We start from the raw sequence: 22,453 nt of genomic DNA, 5'->3' as shown, positions 1-22,453 counted from the left end.
TTGAAAATATGAAAATTTTGTGAAAGCATAAAAAAAAAATAGTGACAAAAAATAAAAACGAAGCCTTCGTTTAAACCTAATTTTTAAGATATTTGAATTTTTACAATATAGATATATAATTTTAATATATTTTATAAATATAAATGAGCTAAATATAAGCTAATTTTAACTCAACGGGCCAAGCCAAAGAACTGTTAACACATTTACAGAGCTATCACGTGACAACTCACACGCCAGTACGTGCAAACCGGACTCCAAATCAAAATCAAATCCTCAAAAACTCTCTCTCTCTCTCTCTAAAAGGACTCGTTTTCATTGCTGACTGCTGAGCTCTGACTAGTACTGCTCTGCTTCCATTTACTGTTCCTGCTCCTCACGATAAGAAACGCCTTTTCTTTATAGTTTATGTTTCCCCTGCTTTCTTCCCCGTCGAAGAGGTAAAAGAGGATCGCGATATAGAAAGCAAGATACAGAGAGAGAGAGAGAGAGAGAGAGAGCTCATTCACTCGTGCTCTGGTTCTCCTTTCAATGGAATCCTTCGGCCTTCTTAGATACTGGAGAGGTGGAACTGGCGGGTCTTCGTCGGCAGCCAACATGCCAGCCGCAGAGGCAATGACATTGCTGGAGTCGGGGGTGGACGGCGAAGAGACCGATGACGAGGGGCCCTTCTTCGACCTTGAGTTTGTCGACCCCGAAGACCGAAGCGCTGAGGAGAGAGGCGGAGATCATGAGGATGAACAGTTGGAAGACGGGGAAGACGAGAAAGATTTCGACTTTGGCTTGAATTCGTCAGATGGAAGCGACACACGGTCCATTTCCACCTCCGACGACATCTTCTTTAAAGGAAAGCTCGTACCGCTGGAATCGAGCTCCATCGTAATCGCCGCCGGGGATAGCGATCAGAAGACTCAGCTCGCCGTTTCGCTCCTGAAATCAGCAACGAAGTTCCGAGTCTTCATATTGGGACTTCGAAAGTCTAAATCCGCAACGGTGGAGTCCAATGCCGCCAGCGTGTCGCCAAAGCAGAGCCAGCTGCCGAGCAAGTTCTTCTTCATCAAGTTTAAGGTGGAGGAGGTGCCGATCGTCTCCCTCTTCACTCGCGACAGCAGCTCACGAAATCAGGCTGGTGTTGCCAAAACCATGGAGAAAATCTCGGACATAGACGCCGGAGAGGACACCGCCGTTGCGCCGGCGCCGTCGGAGGAAAAGACGAAGTCGAGTAATTCTAAGGAAGTGATGCAGAAATACCTCAGCAAGATCAAGCCTTTATATGTTAAAGTCTCCAAGAGGTATGCCGATAAGCTCAGGTTCTCCGGGCCTTTGGTTCACGGCGGACTTCCGGCTACTGAGCTTATCTCCGAAGAAGAAAAGGAAGCCGAAGAAGAGGAGCCTGCGGAGTCCAAAGTGGCTGAAAAGAACCCAAAGCTAGCAATGCCGGCGAAGTTGAGGGTGGTGTATGAGCGGCTGGGGAAGAGCAGGTCGGCAGTGGCCGCAGTGTCATCGCCACCGCCAAAGCGGCGCGATGACTCTCTTCTCCAGCAACAAGACGGGATCCAGAGCGCCATTGCCCACTGCAAGCGATCCTTCACCGCTACTTCCAAAGGTGCAAAAACAAAATATTAAAAGCCTCTTCCTTCTGCATTTTTTTTCCTTCCATTGTAAGCTTAATCTCTTACTAGTTGATCCTCCCTCCCGTTTTCCAGAAACAGAATCGCCATCGCAGCCTTCGAAGAGCAATCCAGAAGCTGAACGCATATAATTGCTGGGAAACAAGACGAATCCTTTTCATCTTTCTTTTCACCTTCACCTGCGCAACCTGATGAAGAAAAAGTGGTAGAGATGCCAAAAAGTTTTCATTAGCCGCTACTCCTACCTATATTTTCTTATTTCCTTCCATTTTGCGTTTCTCCTTAGCCATGTAACTGAAAAAAAGGCAAATATTTTTATTTATGAGCCTATGAGTAGTACGGCGCCGCTTGAGAACTCCATCAACTTGAGCGAGAAGAAGACAAGGCCTTGATTCGGTAATATTGTGAAAAAGCCACTTTTGTGTAGTTTGAACTTTATTAAATTTGCGTATTAGACGGTTTTCTGCAATTTTACGAATTGCATCGGCTTAAAGGTTTGAAATTGATGACTGCGACCGCGGCGGAATTGCGCCGGACTCTCGCCGGTGGCTGTCGGCCCGGCTTGCTGCCGCCTCTCTGAAGACAGCGATATGTTCTGATAGGAAAAAAAGTAAAAGTGGAAAAACAGGGCGTGTAATTTTTGAAAAGATTGAGGTTAAAAATAGAAAAGGGGTGGAAGCCTTCTGTCCTTTCGCGCCACTTACACGCGGGCCTTCTATTTGCGCGCTTTCCCTTCGTTTTACTTTCAAAAAACAGTGAATTTAAATTTGCTACAAGAGTTGCAGCACATTGGTTAAGTGCAAAAATTAGATTTTCTTTCTAAAAAACATAAAGATTTTGGATTTTTCTATTATTTTCCTTCGAACACTTAGGCTTCATTGGAGACAATTTTTTATTCAATTTTTTGATATAAGATTTGTTGCAGGCTCGAATATATGCGACGATTGAGTTGTAATTTTAAGTCTGAGCATTGCATGGATATCTAGCTTACACAGATAACACAGGATTTTTTATGTGGAAAACCTTAGAAATGTGAAAAATCATGGAGCTTAGCCCAGTTGAAAAGATTTTACTAGAATTTGAGTTGAATACAATGGGCTAACTCGTCCTTGAGGGTGATCAGATTACAAATGTCAATCGTATGGTTATAATCTAGTGTTAAATTTGGCGTCACTTTGAAGTTGGGGCGTCAGTTAGTAATCTGACAGTGACTTGGTAGAATTCAGGCGTCAGTTGATAGTCTGACGGAGTTTAGGGCATCAAGTATTGGTATGGTGGAGTTAAGACCCTTAGGTGGTGGTCCAACAAAGGTGAGGGCCTTAGGCGGTGGTCTGATGAAGACGAGGGCCTCAGGTGGTGGTCTGGCGAAGGCGAGGGCCTTAGGTGGTGGTCCGGCGAAGGTGAGGGCTTCAGGTGGTGGTTTGGCAAAAGCGAGGGCCTCAGGTGGTGGCCCGACAAAGGCGAGGGCCTCACGTGATGGTCCAGCGAGCGAATGTGAGGGTCTCAAGTGGTGGTCCGGTGAGGGCGAGGGCCTCAGGTGGTGGTTCGGCGAAGGCAAGGGCCTCAAGTGGTGGTCCGACGAAGGTGAGGGTCTCAAGTGATGGTCCGGCGAGGGTGAGGGCCTCAGGTGGTGGTCCGGCGAAGGAGAGGGCCTCAAGTGGTGGTCCGGCGAAGTTGAGAGCCTCAAGTGGTGGTCCGACGAAACTCCGGTGGTGGTTCGGCAAAATTCTGACGATGGTCGAGGAGTTTCTTTCTTCTCTTTTTCCTCTTCTCTTCTTGGTTGCATCCCTTTTCAAAAGAAATGAGGGGTCTATTTATAGATTTCTGGAGTGGCATGACCCGTAAATATGTGAGAGATCAAGGGTAAATGGCGAGTGGTTGGATGGACGGTCGATGTTGATTCCCTTGATCATGGACCGTTTGATGGACATTTGAATTCTTTAGTGATGTCAGATTTTTGTGATCTTGGGCTCGTTAGATTCGTCTCATCGAGCCGCTCGATTCGACAATAAGCATGTTATGTTTGGAAACCATTTAGTAATCCAAATTGTGGTTCGAACCTTCCAACAACGCTTCTAACCCTTGATTTGGACACATTTGGGCTCGAATTGGGTTGGATTTGGTGTCGTTGGGTTCGTATTCTTGGGATTTTTATTTGGTCCGGTGCAAGGACCTAGAGGAAGGTTCGGTTTTGCCTAAAAAAGTGCAAATACTAAGTTTTTTGAAAAAATACCGAGTTTTTTGAAAAACTCGGTATTTGCACTTTTTGACCTATTTTTGCTTAAAACTGAACCTTCCTCTGCATCCAGTGAAAGGACCTAATAATTGCTCCTACCTGAGAGCCAACGGGGCTGAATTTTAATATTTTTCATGTAAAGGAATTCCTATATGAATAGTGGCAAAAGTAGATCTTCTGAGAGTTGACATCACCTAAGCTTTATATATATATATATATATATAACAAAATTAAATAAGTACATGCGATGAAAAAACATGTTGGTGGTCATTTGACATATATTAATATAAAAACTTAATATTTATTTAAAATTAATTTTTATATAATTTAAATTAATTTATTAAGTTAAATATTTTATAATGAATTTATTAAATTAATTAATTCATTATATACAAGCCAATTTTTGAAATTAAATTTTTTATATCAAATAAATCAACCGATTTTTTGAAAATCGGTATTGATTAACTTATCGAATTGTCAGTTTGGCACGTTAAAACTAATTTACTGCAAAAGTGGTTTTGGAAGTTTATTGGACTAGCTAGCTAACCGATTCACGATTCAACTGATTAACCGGCTAGTCGGGTCCAGTTTTTAAAATATTGAAGCTTTCCATTTAATCAAAAATAATTTGACGATTGATGAAAGGGTTAAACACATATCTAATTAATTATTCGAACACGATTGAATAAGGTGTTTAAAATATATTATTTAATAATAAAAAAATAATATCCTCATCAGCTCTTTATATTCTTCTACCTAAGCATCCTTAGTGGTCTACTCTCAAGTAAATTAGCACTTATTTTCCCCATATTTAGATTGGCTTCATATGCCCAACACTACAATAATACTACATATCTAGTTATAGTGTATTAGGTTTGTTATTCTTCCTCGTTATATATGTCGTATAGTTCACCATGTTTATCTTCAGCTCTCATAGTATCCTCTCTCATAACATTTTACTCCGATGGTGTAACATTCATCATCAAATCCAACTGATTGTCTATAACTAATCCCCAACTTTAAGTTAACTTATTGGTACTTATGAGTCTTAGAATATTTAATGGGGTAGAAAATAATTAGGGTTTGAGATTAAAAAGGTGAAAAATCCAAGTTGGATTTTGTTTTATGGTCAATGCAGCGCAAGGGGAGGTGATGCCTTGGGTCGATTTCTCAACAAAATTTGGCAAATAAACAGGTTTGGGCGAATGCCGGGAAGCGTCGCGGTGGTGCTTGTCTCACGTAAGCATATTTTGAGGGCATCTAGATGATTCTCTATAGCACAATAGTGCTGAGGCAGTCAGGCGCTGTGGCACTAGTTCAAAATGGTGGAAATGTAATATTAAAATATCTTATGGGGGCATCTAGAAAAGGAAAACAAAAAGAGAAAAGAAAGATGAGCAGTGGGAGGAGTTTTGGAGGCCAAATCTCAGGAATTGATCGTCGAGCTAGTTAGGGACATTTTAGAGCTATAAATAGGCTTCAGAATACCTATTTTTTATTTTAACTTTCCTTTTTTATGATAAGTTATAGATTAAATTGTGTTTTTATTGGATTTAATAAAATTTTCACAACGTAACTTTTATATGGCGTCATATGCTCTATTTTGAACATTTTGAGTTGGATTTTTTGAAGTAATTTTTTGAGTATATTATTGAACTAAGGCTTCCCTGAAAAATAGAGTAGTTATGTAAAAATCTTGAAATGTCCACATGAATGAGCCTTTGAAGTTAAATTTTGGAAAAAAGAAAAAAAAAAACTCAGTGGGTATTCTATTTTATAAGTAGTGAGGCTTTTAATAGTAAGTCATGCACTTTATGAATGTTGCGTTGAGTATAATTGCACTGCATCTACATCCTACATTCATGGCATCAAAGATATTATGTTCTAAAATGTGAAAAAATACACTCTATAGTATGTTACAAAGGCCCTAAATGTACTCTTCTGACCCCATATGTCTAATACAAATGTGAGAAGGATTCTAGCCTCAGTTGTTAAAAACATATCTGTGAGGTTAAGTAATAATGTAAATGTATTCTACTGGCCCCATTTGTTTGATGCAGATGTGGGAGAGATTTTGGCCCCACTTGTTATATGTGGGTGCGGGAGGCAAAGAGAGGCATAAGTGAAAGTGGAGTTAAAAGTGAACATCGGGGTATGTGCATGACAGTCATTATATTGCATTTATGTTAATGAATTAAGTACAAATAATTGTCTGAAATAAATGTTTGAAAGTTTGAAACTCTGCATGAATTGATATATCTAAGTCAAGTGCAAGTGAACTTTTGAGGCCATATATTATGCAAAGCATATAGAAATACCTGCGCAAGTGGTTTGTAATTAAGTGAAAATGTTCAGCGTATTCTAGAAGTATCTTACTCGTTTACTATTTCCCTATTGCTTTAATGTTTATTTATTTCATTCCTATTATATTACAATTTCAATTAAAATTTTAATATTAATACCTGAATGGGTCAAGATAAGAAGTCTACTGAGATAGTCATGTTCGTCCCATTCTTTTAATATTTTGTGGAAAAGTAAAGTTCCTACTGAGCAGATCGAGTATAGAAGCGAGCTTTTGGGTCCTAACAATATAAGTAATGCTTATTTTGTAATCCAACATTAAAATTGTGATTTTCCTTTTATCGAGTAAAATGTTAGTTGCTCTGCTTGTTATTATTGATTTGGTTGAGTTAGATAAGAATAAGTTAACTGAAACCAATCCTTCCATTAAATATTATTGCGTTATATAATGAGTCTGTCTATGATTCACAATTTTATTACACTCCACACCCGTTGATGTCCCTCATGATTGTCTTGTTGCACCCTACACCAACTTAAGTCACTCACATGATTAACATTGCAAACCCATCAATATCACTCTCGATTGCTTCATCAATCATCATTGTAAGCCACCTTATCATGTCCTGGCCAAAAATAAATAGTCCATGAAGTTAAAAAAAATTTGATTCATTTCACTATCATCCTTGCATGCAAAAATAAAATTCCTAAATCTATATTACAACTAATGGTCACAAAGTATTTCAAATACAATGAATTTACTTTACTTAAAATATACCTAAATTTTAAATACATTCAACCAAACAACCACTTAAAACTTTTTTAAAGGAATTATTCTTAAATAGGCTTACATATTGAACTTGTTCATCTCAATCCCATGCATATTTTTTTGGTCAAGCGTCCTTAATCTAATATATTTTTATTGGGTATTATTTGCCTAGTTAACTAAGCCTAAACTAAATTGAGAGAAAACTTAATTGACTCTCTCATATTTAATTGTGAGTGCAAGCATAAAATCACTACGAAAAAATAGGATTTTTCGCAGACAGCTGCCAAAACTCTTATTTCGCACTGGTTTTAAGCGCTACAATTTGCCATGATTTTAATCGATGTAATTTACCCAGTTTTAACCGCTGCGCTGGTAAAGCCCCGCCCTTAAATGGAATCCCTAATTCCCAATATTATACGCAATTTGAAGCTTAGCTTTCCCTCTTCTCTTCTTCGTGTGTCCATGACTCGTAGCCTTCGCTTGATCAGAGCGAACCACTGCCGAGTGTCACATATTGGAGCAACTGTCGTAGGAGCACACCATTACCGTCAGAACCCTAAAAGCCTATCCGCTCGTACATCCCGCTCGCATTTTTCTTGATCTTCTCCTCACGCAATGACCCATCCCAACCAACCCTTCCTCGATGTGAGTCTCTTCCCCTTCTTCTTCTCATTCTTCTTCTCATTCTTCTTCTTCTTCTTCTTCTCCCTCTTCTTCTTGTTTCTTTACATTAATCCCTAAAATCATAAAAGGATCATTTGTAATCTCTCTTTAAACTTAAACCCAATATTTATTTCAATCTTTTATTGAGAAACAAGACAATGTCTACTCCTATTATCTACATTCTTATTGAATGGTTGCTTCAATTTCTTTCCTATAGTCATGTTTTCATTTCCTTATTTCTATAGTGTTTCTTTATTCTTCCTATCAAATGAGAAATTGTTATAAGATTATAGGAAGAAAGAAGCACAATAATTCTCACACCACCAAGGCTAATTTTGACATTTAATAAATATATATCTTGGTTATTATAATGTTGAGCTTATATTCAGAGTATTGAGCACGCTCAAATAAATAAATTATTACTTAGAATCCCTTAAATTTTTAAGAAGCGAAATTAAAGATGAAGTTTCAATGTACAAACATTAAGGCAACAAAATCCTTTGTCGATTGATTTATTTTAGCTTCTATTTTTTAAATAAATATGATTTTCACAGCATAGAAATTGTTATTGTCATTTAATGTGAATCATTTATAATATTATTGGCTAATGAAATAATTTGGAGAAGTTTTCTGCTTTGAAAAATCTTGGTGAAAACCCCATTATCCATGGTTTGGTAAGTTTTCAAATTATGAATATATTTCAATCTTGTTGAGCTTATATTTGTTTGACATAACCAATTGTTTATGTTGTCTTGTATTAGAAACTAAATTTTGTCAGTTAGTGTTTTGATTTATACATAGTTATTGAACTTAGGGGGTGTCAATTCGGGTCGACGGGTCGAGTTCAGGTCGAACTTGAGCTGACCTGTATCTAAACGGGTCAACCCGAACCCAACGCATTTTTGCAAACGGGTTGGACATTTCAACCCGGACACGACCTCGCGCGGGTTACCGGGTTGACCCGACACGACCCGAATTTGGCTAAACCGCTGAAGCAGCGCGAGCTGAGCGCGCCTGGGCCAATCCGAGTCTCGAGCGCGCCTGGGAGCGGCAGCGGTAGAACCCGCAAGTGCAGGATCGCATGCGCAGGTGGATCTCGAGAGTGCAGCAGCGGAACCGTTCGGTGCGGCCGTGAGGTTCCATGAGTCAGCGACAACGAGTGCGGGCCGACGGAGTCGTCTGTGGTCCGCAAGACTGCGATCGGCGAGTCAGGGACAACGAGTGTGAGCCGTGTGACTGCAACCTTGCAGGCGAAGTCCGGTTTCGCGATTCGCAAGCACGCAGCAGGCTGGCAGCGGAGTCCATGTCAGACTTTCGGATCATTATCGATTTGATTTTGGGTTTCCGGGTCAACCCGAACCCGGCCCGTTTTTTGAAATGGGTCAAAAATATGATCCCGAACCCGACCCGTTTGCTAAACGAGTCAACCTGAACCCGGATTTTTCCGGATCAGGTAAAAAATTGACACCCCTAATTGGGCTATTCTTAAAATATTTTATGAGTATTGAATTGGTTCTAAAATAGTAAAAATAGAATGAGTTTTCTATGTGTACAAATATGTCAAATATAGCAATAAAATCCTTTGTCGGTTGATTTATTTTAGCTTCTATTTTTTAAAGAAATATGATTTTCACAGCATAGAAATTGTTATTGTCATTTAATGTGAATCATTTATAATATTATTGGCTAATAAATCTGGAAATGAAAGTTTGAATTAGAATATGATATAATTCATATATTTTTATATTTGTGTTGAAATAATTTAGCAATATTTTAAATACTAAATATAACAGAGATATGTGTAAATGATACATCAAAAGACCAAAAATGTGAATGATAACACCAAGTGGTAGTAAACTATCAAGTTAAGATGTTTTCTAAAATGAAAATTTTAAAAATAGATAAAACTTTCTAAATTTACATAACAAATACTAAATATATGATAAGTAATTGAAGTGGATGTGAAATTAATAATTATTATTTATTACGTATTGGTTTAAGAAAGTAGTATGTTTACATATCTTGAATTGATTATATCAAGAAACAAAGCTATAGAAGAGAACAATACAAAAGAGAAATTTAATATTTCTTATTTTTTTACTCTTTAACATAAGAATCTCTCTCTTTATTCTAATCAGTGATGATTAAAACAGATCTATAAAATTCATTTTAGATATAATTGTTGAACTGTGAAAAGCTGTTAGAAAAAAATTTATTGAAGATAACACTGTGATTGTCAGCATCCCTCAACATTCTTAAGAAGGTGTATCTGTCTATCAAGCTTTCAACAAAAACATCTAAATGAAGTTATCCACTGTAAACATAATTTTAAAGGTTGAGCACTAGGATAGCTGACCTATCAAGGAAATTATGGAGTCTAGTCCAGCTAGTGTTGATGCAGCACATTAGTGTCAGCTAGTAACCAAGTGTTCACAACCAAAAGATAAGGTTAGTAACATCATTATATTTAATTATATATTTTTTACAAATCAACATGGAGTTAGATTCATATGTGACATGAGAGGGACACCATAAATGTTGCAAATGTAAAGAAACAGATTTGTCTCACACTATGGGTCTTGTGAGTTCTATTCGCAGGCAACAAGAGATGATATATATTTAGATTTATATAAATTTTATAATCACATTTATTAACTAATTACTTAACGATCAAATTTGTCGTTATAGATTATCAAGGATAGATTAATACTATGGAGAATTAACATACTACACAAAGATGACACATGGTCATATGAAGATACTTAATTTGCTATTATTCTTTGTTTTTTAAAACAAAAGTTAACTATATTTATTATAGCATAGATACAAGCTTGCAAGCTTTTGGCTAAGGATGGGCTGACACCAAGGGATGGGAATGTGGAGGCTAACAAAAGGGTGTTTAACACCCAGGCAGAGACAGAATCCAAGGGTTTGATGTCACTCATACACCATAATTTTCTTATAGCCCGAACGAGGGCAGGAGTAGCGGTGGAAACAATTTAAGTGAAATAGTAAATCTCATAGAGAAGATCAACTCATTACGTACTGAAATGAGGGAATTCATGCTACAATTTCGAATGCATCATCCACCTCAAGCAAGCTAACAAATGGTATGTAAAATTTCGCATTCTAATTTGAATGTTAGTTCTTTGAATACTAATATTTTACAATCTTCTTATAATTGATAGGGTGGCAATGAAACTTCTTTTGAAAGATAATATTATTGGAGAAAGAGAATGACGTTTTGATGATAAATCATGTTTGTAATAAATGGTTTTAAAATGAATCTTGGTATAAAAGTCTACTTTTTGGGAATACTGCTCAAAGTTTTGATATTGTAGATTATCAAATATGAATGATGAATGCTCTTCTCTTTTTGACGTATCAATTACTTAAAAAGTTTCACTTGAAGTGCTGTGCCAAAACAATGGAAAAAAATTGCAATTTTCTATTTTGACATAATTTTGCTTAGGATGCCTCTCTCTTAGGTGTTGCTTTTGTAATAGCTTAGTTTATTTTCATAGCACTAATAGTTCATAAAAGGTAATAAAATTTTGATTTCAGGTGATTTTTTTGTCTAAGTGATTAATTATTTTCTAAGGTGTTTTTTGAAAAGTTGAATTGGTACTTAAGTTGGAATGCTATTTAGAGCCTTTAAGCATGAGGTAGTATTTCATCAAATGTTATGCTACGTGTAACTCCCTGAATTACTTTAGGCGCAGACTTAATTTATTACACAACTCTCCTTGGCCTATTGGTTGAGAGCTTTGGCTTCCAACTAAGAGGTTCAGGGTTCGAGCCTATGTGTATGCGTTGTGTGTGTGAGTTTGCCTTAAATGGCCTAAATGTCCCCAAAAAAAAGACTTAATTTATTCTCTTTTTTTTTTTCATGTAGTGATTACAAAAGCATAAATTAGCAATTGTTTTCTTGTAGTGATTACACAAGCCTTTTTTTTTTCTTGTAGTGATTACAAAAGCATAAATTTGATTGCTATTAATTCATTTTGTGATATTTTGTCACCTCTTATGGTATTGAATGAGTTATATGTTATGAACTCGATTTTTTTAAAAAAAAAATTGGACTTTTGTGACGGTTTTAACTGCCACAACAGTACAGATTTGTGGTAGTTTAATCCTCTACAATTATGTGAATCATTTTTTAGCTAATAGTGGTGGTTATGACTGCTACAATTATGTGATGTTGTGGTGGTTAAAACCGTTGTGATTACTAGCACTTCATTATATCTTTTCCAACGGTCAAGAAACCGCCGCAGAATGTCATTGCAATGCATTGCAATCACAGCATGAGTTGCGATGTTTTAAAACCGCTACAAGAAAATTAGTGCAGTCAAAATCATCTTAAAATGTTTAATTTTGTGTTGCGATAGTCCTATTTTTTGGTAGTGAATATTTATAGTTTTAAGTTAATTTGATTTAGTTACTTCTTATGGCTGGCCCAAGTTGGTCATTGTTTCTTTTGTTTGATCCTATTTTACTCAAGGTGATTTCTTTTATTTAATTTGGTCTTAATTGAGATCTAATGTAGAGTTAACTCCCTTCGTTGAGCCCAATCAACCTTAACTAATCCTAATTTACTCATCAAGCTAAGCTCCATTTGTCAATCCAAATTTCTTTGTCTCATTTTTTTTATCCATGCCACTAACAAGGCTCGCCTTAAGAAGAAACTTAGTATTCTTATAAGCCTTAAGGAGCCACCATGGATTGACAAAGCCAAGTCTTCCATCCCCTTAGTCGTAGCAATATTTGGATGACTCCAACAGCAATATAACCTCACACACACAAACATAAGTAAAATTTGATAACATAAGATTGCACCCCCTTAAGCTTTTCTGTTTCATATCTCAATGATGCCTCAAGACTTAAGGCAACTAATCTCACTCTTGGATAAATATGATGCCATCTAAGTATTATATTTTTAAAATAGTTTCTCGATGCAAAGGGGCACCTTAAAGGGCTATTTTACTCTTTAAAATTCAGTTAAGTGTAAAAATACATCACAATTATACGCATGAAAAGCGAAGGTCAAATTCATTAATCATAAGATATTTCAACCTCTAAAGCAAAAGCATTTAGGAAAGCTCTCAAGAACTCTTCATAAAAAATTATCTTGGGAGTTTAAAGTCACTCGAGTGATATACACCATGATAAATCCTCTCAAAATAATCTAGAACATTATCTTTAATTGCATTTAAGACTCTTAAAACATTACAACTCATTGAAGGAATATGATATACTCTAAAAATGAATTGGACATATGTTGACACTTTATACCAATATATTATTTTTCAACATCAAGAGATGAATGTTTTTGAAGTAAGATTTTCTATTTTATTCAATTAATCTTACATTCTTCTTTTAGAAATAGATACCACAAGATATGATAGTAGATGAATCTCTTAAAGGGGTGTGCTTCAATATTCATACACTAGGACGCCCTTACGCAAACATATAAATACTTCTCGTAAACTTATTGTATTAACAACATATTTAGTTCTTATATTAGAATCTTCTAAGAGTGTAAACATATTATATTAGCTCATCGTGCCATGTATGTAGACCAAAAGATCGAACTAATCTAAATCATTCTGCTTATTTCTCTTATTGTTATATTGTCTTTATCTACACAGAATATCATCAATAATTTGACTTTTATAATTGAAGTCTTTGAGGAGCCTATCCTCAAATGGTTGAATGCGATGAAGAATTTAATTAATTCAAGACAAATAAAAGTTATATCTCTACCACAAGGAGCAAAATCATGATATAAAATACTGTAATTTTTTAGAATCTTTATTTAAAAAGTTAATAAAGATAGAAAAGGAATACCTTATTTACTGATGCACCAAGAAGCAAACCATTGAGAAGACACATATTGCATTTAACATAGGGATTAGCATAATTAACAATTACTTTCTTAGATAAGATTTAGACACCATATCAAAATATTTTTATGATATAACTATAGCATTTGTCTTATCAACTACTTTGAGGTTCTTTGGATCCTCATAATCATTGGAGTCTTTATGAATGACCTCTACCTTGACCTTGTCAATAGATGTGATATAATACCAAGAATTTCTAGCTATTTGGTGGCTAATTATTCATGTTATTTAGAAAGATGTCTCTTCTTAAAGGAATCATAACTCTGGAGTTTGTTTAAGAGAATAATAAAGTTTATTAAGACAGTTGATTGACTTCATAGTTATCTAAGCACTGTCAATTCATGATTGTATATTTAAGAGATCTCTACTTAGTTCATTCAAGGCGGGCTAGATGGGCATGTTGATCTAGTACTCATATATGAAATTCTTCTCTTATAATTACAACATTATTCAAAACATTTCTCTAAAAAAATTTGTCTATAAAAAAATTGGTGGGATATAATCATCACTTGCTTAAGCTCTATTTATAATCAAAACATTCTCAAAAATATTTTCTTAAATCCAATAATATAAACCATGATCCTTTACCTCCAATGCATTCATGAGATCAAGTCATATAATATAACATATTTAGATATTTAATTATAAATATTGATATTGATTGTCATCATACCGAATCAACATAACTAAACTGTCACTCTGCTTGGATAAACCAAAATTCAGTGTTCCATTTAGGTTAGCCCAAGAGCAATATTATTTGATCATGAGAGTATACGATCTATATCACTTGTGAATAATACATATAAGAAGTATTATGAATAAAGACCTAAATGCCTTCTTATGAAAATTATAAGTATACACTTATTTAATTCATTTGAGAATTCTCTTTTTCAATCCTAATAGTAGCCTTGATCTTCTAAGAAATCTTAAGAATATACTACAATGACCATTAGTTAAAACCCCATTTGCATGCTTGCCTACTCAACCCATCACACTTACAAAAGCCATCAGTTTGCATTGCCACTCCCTCCAAGGCTTCGTTTGAGACAGCTTTCTTACTGCTTCTTAAAGCAGCTTTCTAGTATAAAAATTTTAATCTTTGTGCCAGAAAGCTGCTTTAAGAAGCAGTAAAAAAATCTTCTCAAACGAACCCTAAATATGCCATAAATCTCACCCTTTGTCAAACAACTATAGCTTACATTGCCACTACCTCTAAATATGCCAAACAACTATAGTTTTTCATAAAAGCTGTCATTGTCGATATCAATAATGTCAAGCAACATTTTGCAATGCAAATGTCTATGTACTCACAACTCTTTAACACATTCTTTTTGGAGAAGGATGATATTCTATAACTCACTTTATAATAGAAGTAGCTCAATTAAAATTTGTTTTTTCTTGTGGGATTAACATAAAAAATCTGTCTTATTAACTTTTTTACTTGATTGTCATTTAATATTGGTAATTAAAATAAAATGATAAAAATTAATGTTTACTCTTTTGGTCAAATTAGTAGCATACACCGATACATCTTTTATATTTGAAGTAGATTTTCCAATAAGATTTATATTGAAAATTTTGATTTTATATGTATTATGGTATATCTAATTAGGATAAATATATTCACTATTTATTTTCTTGGAGAAATATGCTTAAAAGTTCACTTTAGACTAAATTATTATCAATGAGGGATAACTTCTTATATTTCCAGACTTATTTTTGAATTCAAAGTACTTGAAAAAGGTTTGAGGAAGTTCGAATTTGAACCATATTTAAACTTTGTACGTAGATTCAAACCAAAAATCAAACTTGATTTGAACTAGACTTCAAACTCAAGTTCAAATTGAATTTGAACTGGGTTTGAAGAATATTCAAACGTATAATCAAACCAATTTACGAATGTGTCACTATTCAAAATAGGGGAAGCTTGGATGGGAGATTGCAAGGAAAGAACTCGATGAAAGTGGCCGCATGGGATGGGATCATTGGTGTATTTGAAAGAATATATGTTTGTGACAATTTTTTTAATAATTAAAATTTTGAGTTTTATAATCTTAAACATCCTAAATTGTACTATTTGAAAGTCAACAAAATATTAATAGCAAATCCAAAATTCCTCCATTGTTCTCTTTAAGACCACGACACCTATATGTTTGTAATTTCTCTTTTAACATTCCAATTCTTTGTCTCATTTCAATTTCTTACAAATATTTTAATTCTAAATTATAAAATAAAGGGGATTTAAGAGACAAGTAGAGTTACTTAATAGCACAACTCGATGAGATAGATTAGAGCCTATGGCTATATTTTTTTTAAAAAAAAATTATATAACATATTTTAATGATCAATGGGGGAACGGGGGTAATTGCTCATTTGCTCGTTGCCACCCCCTTAGGAGGTGCATGACGATGTACCTAATCTCTTGGCTGATCTAACGGAAACCAACCCGACATGTGCCGGACCCACACTTTCTTTTCTCTCCAGTGAAGGGGTCGTATCGCATGGGAGATGAATCGAAGGTAGGTGTTGGGGGTTCCCGATCAAGCTCGCTCACCAACCCAGTTAAGCCCAGTGGGGTAAGTCAACTTACATTAAAGAGTTCTCTCTAATCATTTGATTAATAGTGAGACGTGGCATTAGTTGATTTGTTGAAATTTTCAAACTAAGATAATTTCAACATATATAAAATAGATAAATTTAAATATATTTCTCAAATTTATAATATGAAGAAAAAATCTACTCCTACTATGAATCTCTATTACTATTTAAAAAAATTGTATTAAAGCAAAGCATTTTTAATGAAATAAATAATATCAAAATATTCTAATACATTTTATTTTTATCATTCATGAATTTAATTTTAATATTATATATTATTTTTTAATATGATTAAATTATTTATATTTCTTAATAATTTAGTTATATTTATCTGATAATTCAATTATCTATTAATTTATCTAATAGTTTAATTCTATTTTTTTTAATAATTTAATCATACAGCCTAATGATTTAATTCTATTGAGGGATAATATTTGCATGTAAAATTAAAATTATATATAATAAAAAGATTTTAATTTTGATATAAAATATATTAAAATATCTTCATAAAATACTTGTTCTTTTTTTGTTCAAAGAAAATTGAAGGTTTAGATCTGATTTTTAAAATAAATTTATTAATTCACATCTATTTTATACTTATAAGTTTTGCAAATAAACATTTATTTTGAACAAAACAATGGGCCATGAAATTTCTTATAATGTGGTGAAATAGTTAGTTTTGCTGAAGAGAAGAAGTCATGAAAAATACAAAGATTCTGATAATAAATTTTTATTTAAAATATTATCATATTTGCTTCCATATAAGCAAATTAAACCTAGTGCAATTATATTAATTATTTAATTTAAATTTAAAATATTAAGTTCAACATTTCTTAAATAACTCATAAAAACAAAATAAATAAGTAAAAAATCATTTTTAATTAAAATTTATGATTATAATAACCATTTAATCTTAAATTTGAGCCTATCAAGTCGTCCGAGCACGTTTGGACAGAGCTTGTGCTCGTGTTTGGCTCATTTAAAATTCGAGTTCAATGTATTTGTTTATGTTCGGCTCGCTCAATTAACTAACAAGTCGAATACGAGCTTTTTATCAAGACGAACATGTGTGTTCGCGAACGACGAACTTGAGAGCCTTATTGACTATTTAATTTAAAGGTTTAAGTATTATTGCTATCAATGATGCTATGTATAAAATAGAAGAAATCAGCATGTGAAGGCTTTGAATGAGTGCACATGCAATATAGCATCAAAATATGCCTTCAGGCTTTCAACATTCGGCTCTATACGATGGTTTTGCTAAAACCATCCATTAATAATTAATCAGCATTATTGCATATATGTAACGATATGTACAATAATAGAGGAAAATATTTATGATTTTAGGTTTTTTAATAAAGATTCGATGTTGACAACAAGTGTCATATGATGATGTGCGTCCAACGCTGACGGACATTGGTCGATGATGAGGGTTAGATGATGGACAATAGTGAATGTTGGGAGTATGAGTCACCTAAGGAAGTCGTTATGATTATTTTTATAATGGAAGGGGAGACTGTGGTACCAAGTTGTTCGTAGATGATGGATGAGATTAGGGGTGTCAATATTTGACACGAAACGAAAATCCGACCCGAAAAATCTAGGTTGGACCCGACCCAGAAAATCCAGGTTGGACTCGACCCGATTTCAAAACGGGTCGGGTTCGGGTTCCCGGATTCGACCCGTTTGAAAAAGTGGGTCGAGTTTGGGTTGACCAACAAACTCGTTTAAGTTGAAATTGACAGGAGGTATATGAAGACAGACAGTGGACATCATAAGTCTAGTGATTTCAGATGGTCAATGTGGTCATTCTCATGAGAAAAAAGGAGGCTGATATTAAGACATCTATAAATGATAAGTTACGTGCATATATTGGTAAAGGGACTATTGTTTCTGTTGTTGAGGCTGTTGCTGATGTAGCTGGGGTATTACCTTCTGATGTATCCCCTAGGGCTTGTAACAATGTTGTTGCTAATTCGGGTTGTGCTCTTAATTATGGTCCCTTGGTGTCGGTGTTGTCTGCCCCGACCACTTTAGCTAGTTACTCTATGACCCCTGTGGTTGTGGATGATCCGATTGGGTCTGTTACTATTAATGATAATTTGGATGGGGTTGGGAGTGTGTCTACCCCTGTGGATGTCGGTTTAATTCATAGCCCATTTGTGGATGTGCCAGTTAATATTATTGACCCTCAAGACTTGGTTTATCACGTGGGTGACAACTCTGGGTTGGATTTGCGTGTGCATATTGATTGGCTTCAGGGGTCGTCTGATGATTCTGATTCTATTTCCTCCTTTGAGTCTAATGGGGTTGAGGATCTAGGGAACTCTTTTGCATTGTTGCGGGACACTAAGGTTGTTTCTAGTACTTCTCGTGGAAGGGCTCGTGGAAGGGGCAGACATGGAAGATAATTTCTGTGGGTGGTGTTGGGTTTTTGCTTCTTGCCTACTTCATGGTGTCTTTTTGGTTGGTTGTTCTTGTTACTTTTTTATTGTATTTTGGTGCTCTCCAATTTTTATTTTTTATTAGCCGGGCAATGATGTGGCTGGGGCACGTTTCTCAGTTGGCATATTTCTTGGCAACCTTTGGTGGAGATCCTCTACTCGGTTGGGATGGCTGTTTCTCGTTTGCTTCTTCACCAAATTGGACGATCTGAGCGTGGTTTTTTGGGAAGCTGGTAGTCTCGGCCAAATACTGAGCCCCGGGGATTGGTTTTCCCATGTTATTTCTTATTTGTCCTTGGCATCTGCTCTTTCTTCTCTTGTACTTTTGTTTCTTTGCTGTTGTAATCCTTTTGGGTATTAATATAATATAAGTTTTTGTTAAAAAAAAAAATTGGTAGAGGGACTATGGGCCATATTTGATGTAAAAAAACTAAGCAATGGAAAACCACAAGTGTGGCCCTCAAAAGCAGAAAGGCGTAGAAGTCTATGATTCTTTGAGCAATCAAACATGACAAATCGCTTGTGAACCAAGAAAAATTATTACGTGCAGTGTCCGAATGCCAATCCGAATGCGCCATTGGGTGACATGTTGCGTCCAGATTAGCCTCCGAACGCGTTCGGATGCACAAAAATTATTTAATTAATAATTTTTTATATAAAATTAAAATAAAATTGAACATAAAGCTTCTCAGCTTCTGGAAACTTTAATTTTTATTATATGCTGTTGACGATTCAAAATTTATATCGGATTTAAAAACCTTAGTGGGCTGCAACGTGTCTTTTAATTCAACTGTGCTTAAGCAGGCTTCGGCCCAGTTTGTGCCAGCCTTTTATGATATGAGAATGAGGCCTTTTTATCAAGGTCATAGAATTAAGGATTTAATTTTTGGAGAGAGAGAGAGAAATATTATAAATGAACTTTCTATATTAGATTTAAATAAGAATTTGACTCTTAATAGGATACAATGGAGAAAAAAGATTCACGTAGCAACCCCACATAGTGGGATAAATATTTCATGTTGTATACAATAAATTAAGTAAAAAATAAATTATACTAATTTTTAATTATAAAATAACAATGTCTATGAATTGACGAGTGAAAAAAAAAAATTCAACATATATATTATTTATCTCATATATCAAAATTAAATTTTAGCAAAGACACCCCTTCATAAGGAGGTACTAGTGTTAGAAAAGGACACCTAGCAAATATGGCTTGCACGTGTCTAACACACTTTTCATGTGCCGGATACGATCAAAGCGACTCGATAATCAGAAATAACGTCCGACATCCAATGTCTCCAATCCACCATGCCTTTTGATTTATGCACACAATGACATCTGATAACCCCCTATTCCGACTAGGGGTGTCAATTCGGGTCAACGGGTCGGGTTCAGGTCGAACCCGGAACTGACACGGCACTATTCGGATCAACCCGAACCCGACCCATTTTAAAAAATAGGTCAGGTTTCTGGACCCGAACCCGACCCGACACGAATGACCCGGGGTTGACACAAAATTGCTAGTTTTCGGGTCAAAATCGGGACAATCTTCGATTTTCGGGTAAAAACGGGTCAATCTCGGGTTTTCGGATCAAATATGAGTTTTAGTGTCACTTTCGGGTTAATTTCGGGTTACTGGGTCAACCCGAATCCGACCCGATTTTTAAAACGGGTTGATTTGTTGAACTCGAACCCGACCTGTTTCGGGTTCGGGTTGACCTGAACCTGGATTTTTTCAGGTCGGATTCGGGTCGTGTCAAAAATTGACACTCCTAATTCTGACTAAAGCTCATGCAAAGAGTTTGAAATGTTAGAATATTAGTATAGTTAAAAATACTTAGCCAAATAAAATCACTTATAACAAATTCCATTTAATCATACAAATTACTAGAGATGTTGTAATATGAAATTTTTAGTGGATCACTCGATGAGGCTTTATATCTTTAATGATTTCTTAAATTTGAAATTACTTATTATGGTTGAAACTCTTTTTACTTAAAGTTATAATAATATTGAGAATATTCAAATAGATTAAAAATGCACTTTATCAAAGTTAAATCATATTTTAGTTCATCCAAAATAAAACCAAACTAATCAAAATAAATTTTTGTTAGATTCAATCTAATTTGAAAATTAATTTTAAATTAAATAGGTTTTAAATCAAATAATCCAAAAAGATTAAATAAATACCTATAATCCAAATAACCAACCAACCAAAGTGGCTCTTCTTTGCATAAAATGATAGAATAAATGATTATAGCTTATAATTCATGTTGAACAAATCTTTATATAACTTCTTATAAGAGGAAGATATATCATAGAATTACAGTATATATTTTCATTTAAAATATGAGGGATTTGAAATATTTTATGTGTATTTATAATTTAATTTAATTTAATCTTTAATTTGAGGTATTTAGCTGTGTCAGTATCTAAAATTAGTAAAAAAAAATTGTAGAGGAAATTAAATATTTATTTATTTGTGTGTTTTTACTTCATTAGGCATTATATCTTTGACTTAAATTTAGCTTTTAAAAATAAATTATATGAGCAAGCATTCTTAATTACAATGATATGCCTAATGAAATTAGATAGCTAAACTCACAAAGTGGAGAAATTATTCTGTGCGATGTTCGGGCATAAAATTATGTCCGGACTCCACACGTAATAACTCCTCAAAATGATATTTAATTTATATTTATTAAATCAAATCAAATGATTGTTTTATCAATCAAATCAAATAATTATTTATGATTATACTTACATTATTATTTTTAGAGCTTTTGAGAAAATTTAATTACAAATTCACACGCATCTCAACAAATTAGGTCTTGAACACATGACCCAAGCTTACTCAATTTGACCAATCATATTAAATGATTGTATCAAACTACTCTCACATAAATCTTTTTGGAAATTTTGATCAATTTTAATAAAAAAACTCACACACAATCTTAGGGGTGTCAATTCTTTACACGAAAACTCATTTTTGACCCAAAAAATCCGAGATTGACCTATTTTTTACTCGAAAATCCGAGAATGACCCAATTTTTGACCTGAAAATTAGCAATTTTGGGTCAACCCCGGGTCGTTTGTGTCGGTTCGGGTTGACCCGGACCCGAATTAGGTCGGGTTCGAGTCCAGAAACCTGACATGTTTAGAAAATTGGTTCGGGTTGACCCGAATAGTGCCGGGTCAGTTCCGGGTTCGCCAGAACCCAACCCGTTGACCCGAATTGACACCCCTACACAATCTGTTGAGTCCAAATTTAACATGTCCACCCAGACAGCGGAGGAACCTATTGGCGAGAATTATTAGCATGTCCACCCAGACAGCGGTGAAACCTGTTGGCGAGAACAGGCTATGGAAAGTGAGTGCTGAGAAAGACTGGAGATCTCAAACAAATAAAAAATTCACTAATCCAAAAGATCCCTTAAAATTTATTCTGAAAAAATTGCTTGCCCCTTAAACATTACAGTATTCATCATCCCTTATTATAGAATTTTGAGGACTACAAAAAGAGCTACAAAGAAATACAATGCTACACATAAGATATGCACAGAAAATTATTTATCTAATAATTTAACTATAGTCTAATCATTTGGCTATACTAATATATACCATATAGAACATAAAATTAATGACATATATATAATAAAATTAGCCTTATTTTAATATAAAATATATCAAAATATTTAAAAATAATAATTTATTTCTTCCATTTAAAAAAATTTAAACCTCATGAACAATAATTAGAAACAAAATTAAATGAAGTGAATAATCATCTCATTATCTCAATGGTTGAAAAAAAAAATATTAAAGAAAATACACATTTAAAGTCAAAAAAATAAACATTCTCAAAATTTCAAAAAAAAAAAAAAAAAAGAAACTCCACATATTCAGTTAAGCAC

The 22,453-nt window shown here is 34.5% G+C and overlaps 1 protein-coding gene across 1 annotated transcript; it reads left to right on the top strand.

Moving 5' to 3' along the window:
* Positions 1-345: 345 nt before the first annotated feature.
* On the top strand, positions 346-2,097 carry LOC110102281 (probable membrane-associated kinase regulator 2). Its single transcript, XM_020830551.2, has 2 exons — positions 346-1,603; positions 1,704-2,097. Exons 1-2 carry the CDS (start codon positions 529-531, stop codon positions 1,757-1,759), a joined length of 1,131 nt encoding a protein of 376 aa, XP_020686210.1. The 5' UTR covers positions 346-528; the 3' UTR covers positions 1,760-2,097.
* The last annotated feature ends 20,356 nt before the right edge of the window (positions 2,098-22,453 follow it).

This window comes from Dendrobium catenatum, unplaced genomic scaffold, assembly GCF_001605985.2.
Source record: "Dendrobium catenatum unplaced genomic scaffold, ASM160598v2 fragScaff_scaffold_130, whole genome shotgun sequence".
Taxonomy (NCBI): domain Eukaryota; kingdom Viridiplantae; phylum Streptophyta; class Magnoliopsida; order Asparagales; family Orchidaceae; genus Dendrobium; species Dendrobium catenatum.
This window is presented reverse-complemented; position numbering and strand designations above follow the sequence as displayed.

Coding starts and splice junctions, on each gene's coding strand:
- LOC110102281 (XM_020830551.2), top strand. CDS start 529: ATGGAATCCTTCGGCCTTCTTAGATACTGGAGAGGTGGAACTGGCGGG. Junction 1,604..1,703: donor CTTCACCGCTACTTCCAAAG/GTGCAAAAACAA, acceptor CCCGTTTTCCAG/AAACAGAATCGCCATCGCAG.